We start from the raw sequence: 10,248 nt of genomic DNA, 5'->3' as shown, positions 1-10,248 counted from the left end.
CTTAATAATAGACTTCACTGTGCTTCTAGGCATTGATAAAGCCTTGGAAATGTTTTTGTATCCATCTCCTGACTTGTGCCTGACTGTAAATTATACGGTCTTTTTCAAAAACGGTATACTACCGTAAAATTACATGTAATGTCCAATACAGTTTTTCACCGTATATAGTAGGGGAATTTACTGTTAACCATTTAACAGGTTTTTACTGTAGCATTTTTACAGTCTTTTACCGTTAATTTTAACCGTCACTTTTTACAGTGCAGGAAAGCTCTTTTCATGCTGAGCTAATCAAAATGAGCACAGTTGAGTGTCAAATGGCTTTGTGTGCCATTGAGAAGATGATTAGCTACACCTGATTGAGTTTACAAGTGATTTTTAGGAAGGGGGTGATCCTTTTTCCAAAACTTTTTTTTTTATGTAAATACAGCTGGATAAAACAAAAAATGTGTCCGTCTTCATTTCAGGCTGCAAAGCAACAAAAGTAGATGATTTAGATGATTTAGTCACTTCTGGTCACAGAAAATAACTGAAATCTCTCTTGGGTATGTAAACTAAAGACGTCTAAGCAATTTTCCCCACTTACCTTGCTTGAAATAGTTACACTGTAAAAGCACATTTCTTAATTGCTGCAATTACCACACCATTTATGATAAAGCAACAGCAATCATCTTGAAAAAATTGCCCTTTCTACTACGTAATCTAATCCAATTCCTGGGGTCCAAATGACACTGTTACAGCTATTATAATTTTGGATTGTTCATTTGTTAAGATCCTTCATATGACATGCAGAATCATGTGTTTATCATTGCAGGAGTGCAGTATGGACAGATTGCTTTCATTATGCCATCTATGGAAGCGAAAACGTTTTTAAATAAGATATCATACACAAGTTACAGGTTTTAAAACAGTTAATGATGCTAAGAATAAGGCATAAACATCAGAATTGACTTTATTTTGTGCTAAGGGTGTGGGATGTTTTACCTTCATCATATAAATGCACAGTTATTATGTCAACAAAAATGACACCTCTATTACTCATATTAAATTGCAACCAGCAGGATGAATACATGCTCTCAAATTGAATATTAAAGCTACTTTGCTGCTACTCTACTGATCTGTTTCTCCTTATAAAGCCCAATGTTAACCAGCCGTCAGAATCCAGTATTGTGCTTCGCATAAAACTAGTTAAAGAACATTACAGTTCTCAGTTCTTTTGCTACAAACATGTGAATTAAAACAATACATCAAACACTTCAAATCAGAAAGTGGTGGCATCTGTCGTCAAGGGAGATATATTGTTATAAATGTGATTTGACTTTATTTTAGCTGGTTTATCATGTTGAGGGGAGCACATGAGTAATGCTGGAACTGCCTAATGAAGGTTTGCTAAATACGGGTCTTATAAAGTTCAATCTGTAGTTGCTTTAACTATCAGACTATCACTGGTTTTGGGATATTTGTATAACAGCACTAATCTGTTATATCTGCTGCTATTTCAGAATTAATAAAATACACTGGTTTCTTCAGCAGACATCTTGGATAACAGCCATTGCATTGCTGATGTTGTGAGACAGCAGTCATCCTCCCATAATTCACTTTCAGGCTTGAAAGCATCATTTCTGAAGAGCCGTTCATAAATGTGTTTACTAAACCAAAACATCTGAGAGCGTTTCATCAGACAAGCATGACAGCTTAAACTATTGGTCATCTTGAGGAGGTCGATCTGATATTCAGAGCATCGTTTTTAGTGCAAGTCATCCAATAAAATCGAAAGCAAATTCAAGCATTAAGCATGCACATTTCTAAAAATTTATTAGAGATACAACATGCAGGCTTCAGTGCTAGGCAAATCATATATGAGGTCTACCATTACCTAGTGATCAGTGATAGTACAGTAAAGAATGGTGGTCTTACAACACTGTCTGACAAGCACTTGCAATCTCTCTGAGCTCGTTTATTTGAAATGAAGGAGAGTCATATGAGATTATGTTCAATGCAGCAAATGGACTTCTAGCACAATGTGTTTGCCTGCTGTTTCACATTTTCATTTATGATGCGCATTAGAATGAGAATGGACAATGGATAATGTGTTTATTGCTCAACAATGGTGCCATTTCCTATTTGGATGTTCATGCACATAATGGTTCTCTTGGTGAAATCACTCCTCAATAACATCTCAGTGATGGAAATGTCTGTATTTGTGTTTTTCAGGAATGCCCCAGTGGTGTGGTCAATGAAGACACATTTAAGGAAATTTACTCTCAGTTCTTTCCACAGGGAGGTGAGTATATTTAAAGTCAGATATTCTCTACTACTATTTCCTTTACAGTTATACTGTATAGTGTGATTGTTTTAAGCTGCTTGATCTAACCCTTTATAATAGTTTTTATTGGTGTAACCTGTTGTAGTTTGATAAGAGAAAGGAAAACTTGAAATCGCATCATATGACCCCTTTAAATAATATTTTGCATTTGAAAAGCCAGTTAACTTAAATTTACCATTTTAGGTTACCTGGCAAAACATACTTTTACTGTATTATTACAGTTATTGTTTCTGCAACAAATTTTGTTTATGCAAAATATTATGTTGCTTTTTGTATGTTTTGCCTCACTTTTAAAGTGAAATATCCAGCAAATTGTACTAAAAGCGCTTTCAGTAATATAGTAAAATTTTCTGCCACATAAGAAAAAAGTCCTGCATAATTATGACATCAAAAGTTGAAATTGTGACATAAAAAGATTATGAGATTTAAAAAAATAATAATAATTATGACAAAAAAAAGTCCAAATTAACAGATACTTAGTCATAATTATGGCAACAATTATATTTTTCATCTTATAATTTCAATATAATAAAATAATTTAATTTCTCATATTTGTATTATGAGTATTATCTCATAATTATGTCTTAGTATCTCATAATTTTGACTTTCATAATAATAAAAAAAAAAATTTTATTTTGCAGTGATTATGTTGCTTTTTGTATGTTTTGCCTCACTTTTAAAGTGAAATATCCAGCAAATTGTACTAAAAGCGCTTTCAGTAATATAGTAAAATTTTCTGCCACATAAGAAAAAAGTCCTGCATAATTATGACATCAAAAGTTGAAATTGTGACATAAAAAGATTGAGATTTTAAAAAATAATAATAATTATGACAAAAAAAAGTCCAAATTAACAGATACTTAGTCATAATTATGGCAACAATTCTATTTTTCATCTTATAATTTCAATATAATAAAATAATTTAATTTCTCATATTTGTATTATGAGTATTATCTCATAATTATGTCTTAGTATCTCATAATTTTGACTTTCATAATAATAAAAAAAAAAATTTTATTTTGCAGTGAAAATGGGCTTCCATAGAAAGATTATTAAAACAGTGAAAAAATAAAAAGCTATAATGATGGCACAAAAGTCAAAATTATGAGATGCCAAGATGTAATTATGAAGGAATTCTACTTTTAGTTATAATTTCCACTTAGTATGTCATAATTTTGACTTTTCATAATTATGACTTAGTATCTCAAAATTTTGACTTTCATATTAAAAACTGTAAAATGTCATAATGGTGACATGAAAGTCAAAATTATGAGATACATCATAAATATGACAGAAACTTTTTCTGTCATCATTTTGACTTTCTCATAATATCGACCCTTTTATCTCATAATTATGACTTAATATGTCATAATATGACTTAATTACTTAATATCTCATATTTATGTCATAATTATGACTTACCCAAGCATGATTTTTTTGTGTGTGTCTTTAACCCAGAAACTGTATAACATCAAATAGAAATGGAATATGAATTTATAGAACTAAAAAGTGGAGTTTTCCACATCATTTCAGGAGACCAACACACACACACACACACACACCACTGATCTGAATGGAGGTCTCCCATTGGAAATGGCTGTTGTAGTGATTCTTTTCTCTTTTGAGTCACATGATTTGTGCCACTGCAAAGTCAAAGGAGTAGTTTTATAATTATGAGTCTGAGCTTCTCTACATCATTTGTCAGGGTTTGTGACAAATTTCTCTCACGTGGCCCTACTCATTTCCAGCCCATTCACATATGCACACTGCTTGCATTATTTATAGTATAATGGATCATAGCTTGTGCAAGCTTATGCATCCCCTTTGTTGTTGAATATAATAGGCTATGAAATGATGTAATGACATTGCTGTGATTGAAGCTGAGCAGTTTCCTGTTTTATTTTTCAGACGCATCAACTTATGCACATTTTCTGTTCGATGCGTTCGACACAGATCACAATGGCTCTGTCAGTTTTGACAGGAGAAGCTTAACTGGGCATTTAACCTGTATGATATTAATAAAGATGGATATATAACAAAAGAGGTAATACATTAAGAATATGAGTAACACTTCATAACAATGAACACTGTATCTCATGAATTCATTGGATTAGTGTCATGAACTAACAATGAACTTTTATTATTCTAGTTTAGTGTTAATTTATACAATGTATTTCCAAGAAAAAAACATCGTCTTATATTCGGGACAATACGGTAATAATACTAATGGAGCATTCTGAAGACGATCTTTCTTACACATACATGACGTGGATGCTTGTGGATGTGCTAATTCTTTATAGGTATAATGCATGCAGTTTTAACCATCTCAACTGAAAGACTAAAATAAATATAAAATAAATTGAAACTAAAGTTAAAATTAGTTATATCATAGATAAATGTTGGACCATTTAAAATAAACTGAAAAAGTGTAAGTTATGACAGACTAAGTCATAAATATGAGATACTCAGTCAAATTAAAAAGTTTGAGATTTAAAAAAAAAATCATAATTATGACATAAAAATTGACTTTTCATTGCATCATTTTGACTTTAACTCATTATTTCATAATAAGTCATAATTATGAGATAGAAAGTCATAATTGGGACACAAAAGTGAAACTTCTGGGATACTATGTCAAATTATGAGATACAGCCAAATTATGATACGAATTCAAAACGTGACAAAACGAAAACATTTTTATGTCATGATTTTGAATTAGTATCTCATGATTTTGACTTTTTAATTCCATAATTATGACTTAACAAAGCATTATTTTTTTTCTTTTGTGGCAGAAATGGGCTTCCATAAAAATGGTGTAAATAAATAAATAATTACAAATCTACCAAACAGAACATATAAAATACTCTTTCCCATTTATTTTACCAGAAAATCTTGAAAAAACAAAACCTCAGTGGCATGCATTAACTATAAACACATAAACACATCTGGAGATATTATGGGAATATTTATGTATTTTAATTTTAATTTATTTATTGAGTCGAACACTGTTGAATAAATGTCTTGACTGACAACATATTGTGTAATTTGTGTCATAAAGAGACATTAGGACCAGGGTGCGAACTACGGGGGAGCTCGGCTCCCCTTAATAAGACATGGGCTCCCCTGAAAACGGGATTTGTGAAATTTTGGGGGGTCTCAAAAAATATTGACAATGTGTTATTTTGACGTGCAATTTCAGTTTTTTGTGTAATGTGATCATCGTGGATTATTATGTGTAAAATTGCAAAAATATCATTCATTCATGCATGACGGCGATTTAAACCTAATTAACTTCAATAAAGATAACTATACATGCTATTCTTGTCATGAGCATCGTTAACTTAACTTAACTTAACTTAACTTAACTTAACTTAACTTAACTTAACTTAACTTAACTTAACTTAACTTAACTTAACTTAACTTAACTTAACTTAACTTAACTTAACTTAACTTAACTTAACTTAACTTAACTTAACTTAAACTTAAACTTAACTTAAAACTGTACTAGCTAATGTGGAAATTAAGTTTAAGTTTTCAAGTTAATGGACAATAGTATAGCAATAAATTAACAGTCAAAATATGAGGTCAGAATTTACAAAAGATTTAAATTGAGATACTAAGTAATGACTATGAGATAAAAAGTTGAAATTATGACACAAGAGTCAAAATTACGAGAAGTCATAATTGACAAAACGTTGATTTTCTGTCATAATTTCAACTTTTTATTTCATTATTATGACTTAATTATGACTTCAATGACAAAAAGTAAAAAATGATGAGATACTAAGTAACAATTATGAGATACAAAGTAGAAATTGAGATATAAAGTCATAATTATGACACAAAAGTAAAAAGTAAGTCAAGGTATAAAATCAAAGCATAAAAGTGTCTATTTATGTCTTAATTACAACTTTTTTTTCACTTTATACAAAAACTAATTTTAACTTTTCAAGTTAACAATAGACAGTAGTAATAAATTAACACTATATTAATAAATACTGAAAAAAAAAATGTCATTGTCAGTTCATTGTCATGTACCAAATGCATTAATGAATGTTAACAAATTAAACCTTACTGTAAAGTCTTACCGGAAAATCACTTACATGACAAGCGATTATATAAAACACTAATGAACAACATTCCTGTCTGTTGTGTGGGTTTCACAGGAAATGTTAGATATCATAAAGTCCATCTATGACATGATGGGGAAATGCACATATCCCATGCTTAAAGAGGAAACTCCACGACAGCATGTGGAGATATTTTTCCAGGTGAGATTGAATCTCTGAATTTTAGCATCTAATTTATTCTGTAAGGATTGTTCTTCAAATAGAAAATATTTACTAGATAGGAAATTGGTAAAGCAAGTACATTTCCAGAATGTTCCCATCTGTGTCATGTTATTCATTACCGGGAACCTACAAATCTAGTTTCTACTGATGTCATTATAGAGATCGTCTAGATGTAACTCTAAGCAAGAAAAACGTCTGAAGCTAAATAAATAGAGCATTCTTAAATGAACACAATGACTGTTTGACCCTTGTTGACAAAGTCATACTAAGTTATAAATATGAGATTAAAAGAGATTAAAATTGTTGTACCTTTTAGTCAAAGGAGTTGTAAATGAGATGCTAAGGCCTAATAATGAGATAAAAGTCAAAATTATGAGATACTAATTATGACAAAAATTTTGACTTTTTGTCATCAATTTGACTTTTTCTTAATCTCACTATGACTTATCTTATCATTTTGACTTTTTTAGTCATATTTATGACTTAATGTCATAATTAGCATTTACCAAAGCATGATTATTTTTCCTATTACCGTATTGGCCCGAATATAAGACGACCCTGATTATAAGACGACCCCCCTTTTTCCAGATGTACCTTTTGGAAAAAGGCTTTTTAAAAACCAAATCTTGTTTTTTCTCAGTAAAACACATTTTGTTTTCAATTATTTTCATATTGCATATTTTTCCTATTTTAATTTTTGTTTTGAAAGTATGGTAAAAACTGGTAAAATGTACCAACAATCACATTAAAAAAATATACACTTTTTGATATACCATAAAAAAAATAAAACAGGTAGCCCATCTGAATTAGGACATTTAGGCTATCCATCTAAAAGTAGCCTACCAAAATCTTATTAACAGGAGAAGTTAAATCTTACTGTAGTCTTCTTTCATTGCATTACAGGATTTTGTGATGGGTCGCTCCATTCTCTTACGAGGCAGCGTTCAGGAGAAGCTTAACTGGGCATTTAACCTGTATGATATTAATAAAGATGGATATATAACAAAAGAGGTAATACATTAAGAATATGAGTAACACTTCATAACAATGAACACTGTATCTCATGAATTCATTGGATTGGTGTCATGAACTAACAATGAACTTTTATTATTCTAGTTTAGTGTTAATTTATACACATACTGATAAAAAATGTATAGCCTGAATGCACTGTAAGTCGCTTTGGATAAAAGCGTCTGCTAAATGCATAAACTTTAAACTTAACTTAACCTTAAACTAAACTTAACTAAACTAAACTAAACTTAACTTAAACTTAACTTAAACTTAATTTCCACATTAGCTAGTACAGTTTTAAGTTTTCAAGTTAATAATGGACAATAGTATAGCAATAAATTAACAGTCAAAATATGAGGTCAAAATTGACAAAAGATTTAAATTGAGATACTAAGTAATGACTATGAGATAAAAAGTTGAAATTATGACACAAGAGTCAAAGACAAAACTTAGATTTTCTGTCATAATTTCAACTTTTTATCTCATTATTACTACAATGACAAAAAGTAAAAATTATGAGATACTAAGTAACAATTATGAGATACAAAGTAGAAATTGAGATATAAAGTCATAATTCTGACACAAAAGTAAATAAGTCAAGTCAAGGTATAAAATCAAAGCATAAAAGTGTCTATTTATGTCTTAATTACAACTTTTTTTTCACTTTATACATAAACTTAATTTTAACTTTTCAAGTTAACAATAGACAATAGTAATAAATTAACACTATATTAATAAATACTGAAAAAAAAATGTCATTGTCAGTTCATTGTCATGTACCAAATACATTAATGAATGTTAACAAATTAAACCTTACTGTAAAGTCTTACCGGAAAATCACTTGCATGACAAGCGATTATATAAAACACTAATGAACAACATGCCTGTCTGTTGTGTGGGTTTCACAGGAAATGTTAGATATCATAAAGTCCATCTATGACATGATGGGGAAATGCACATATCCCATGCTTAAAGAGGAAACTCCACGACAGCATGTGGAGATATTTTTCCAGGTGAGATTGAATCTCTGAATTTTAGCATTTAAATTATTCTGTAAGGATTGTTCTTCAAATAGAAAATATTTACTAGATAGGAAATTGGTAAAGCAAGTAAATTTCCAGAATGTTCCCATCTGTGTCATGTTATTTTGTCCTACTTAGTCACAAATACGAGAAAGTGTTTAAAAAGTAAAAAATTATCGTAAATTTTAGTCTAAGGATTTATAAACGGGATGTTAAGGCATAATTATGAGATAAAAGTCTTAATTATGAGACACTAAGTTATTATGAGATAAAATTGTTGACTTTTTGTCATCATTTTGACTTTTTATTCCATAATTGACTTAGCATCTTATAATTCTCATAAAGACCTTTTATCTCATGTGTATGACTTTTAATGTTGTAATTATCATTTACCAAAGCATATTTTTTCCCCCTGATGGAAATGGGCTTCCATAAAAATGGTGATTAAATATGGGGAAAAAATAAATGATTGCCAGACGCAGCACTTTGGTTCACTGGTAAAGCAATGATCCTAGAGATCAAGTTTCTGCCGATGCAATCGTAGAGATTGTCTAAATGCAATTCTAAGCAAGGAAAATGGCTAAATCTAAATGAATAGAGCAACCTTAAATGAACACACTGACCTTTTGACCCTTTTTGTGTCTTGACAGAAAATGGACAAAAACAGGGATGGAGTGGTCACTATAGATGAATTTATAGACTGCTGTCAAAACGTACGTCTATTTTTGTTCTGAATGTGATGTTCTGCAATGAATGTCTTTCCTGAAAACATGTACGATACGTTTTTCTTGAGTAGAGCGCTTAGAGAGAAAAGCTCCTTACATAATGTTCAATGTTGTCCTGAAGCCAGTCCATTAGTCTCCACAGGTGAGCTGTTATTAAAGTGTTCACCTGTGTCCGTTTGTTCCCTACAGGATGAGAACATCATGAAATCAATGCAGCTTTTTGAGAACGTCATTTAACATCTGAATGGACTCTGTTGGCGGGCCAGCTCATATAACCACCTTTATACTCCACAAACCCGACGTCCTCAATGATACAGTACACGTCTGATTACTAGCAGTGATTTACCCATAAACCAAAATGAACAGCATTTTTAATATCAAAGAAAAATTATTTTTTACATTTTTTGTCATGTACTTGTAAAAAACCGTATACATTTGTTTAAAGTAGACAAATAAGTCTGTTAATCATCTTTTTTTCTCCAAAGTAACATTTCATACATTGGCCCATATATGAAATACAAACAGAATGAATTTCTGTGTACATTTTTCACAAATCCATTCTTAAATTGCAACAATTTACAAGGAATATTTGAGATACCGTTTACTTAACTCATTAGTTAAAGGAATAGCTCACTCAAAAGTGAAAATTTGTTGAAAATGTATATATTTATTTATGATAAATTTATGATATTTATGTATCATCCAAGAGTTTGTTTTTTAATGGGAACAGATTTGGAGAAATTTAGCATTACATCTCTTGCTCACCAATTGATCCTCTGCAGTAGTGTTAATTTTGTCAGCCGTTTTTAATTTAGTCTTAGTCTTTTAAATTAGTCTTAGTCCTGGTGTCAAATGTACTTTTTAGTTTTTATCCT

The 10,248-nt window shown here is 30.4% G+C and overlaps 1 protein-coding gene across 1 annotated transcript in view; it reads left to right on the top strand.

Annotated features, from left to right (window-relative positions):
- The window catches only part of LOC107732694 (Kv channel-interacting protein 4-like), a 47,882-nt gene extending 38,123 nt beyond the window's left edge, over window positions 1-9,759 (top strand). Inside the window, exons 3-8 of the mRNA XM_016544106.1 lie at window positions 2,212-2,281; window positions 4,232-4,300; window positions 7,517-7,626; window positions 8,535-8,639; window positions 9,299-9,361; window positions 9,563-9,759. Of these exons, the coding sequence (XP_016399592.1) occupies window positions 2,212-2,281; window positions 4,232-4,300; window positions 7,517-7,626; window positions 8,535-8,639; window positions 9,299-9,361; window positions 9,563-9,610 (465 nt within the window). The 3' untranslated portion in view covers window positions 9,611-9,759. The remainder of the gene's footprint in view (window positions 1-2,211; window positions 2,282-4,231; window positions 4,301-7,516; window positions 7,627-8,534; window positions 8,640-9,298; window positions 9,362-9,562) is intronic.
- The last annotated feature ends 489 nt before the right edge of the window (window positions 9,760-10,248 follow it).

Source organism: Sinocyclocheilus rhinocerous, unplaced genomic scaffold, assembly GCF_001515625.1.
Source record: "Sinocyclocheilus rhinocerous isolate Xijiao unplaced genomic scaffold, SAMN03320098_v1.1 scaffold9, whole genome shotgun sequence".
NCBI classification, from domain to species: domain Eukaryota; kingdom Metazoa; phylum Chordata; class Actinopteri; order Cypriniformes; family Cyprinidae; genus Sinocyclocheilus; species Sinocyclocheilus rhinocerous.
This window is presented reverse-complemented; position numbering and strand designations above follow the sequence as displayed.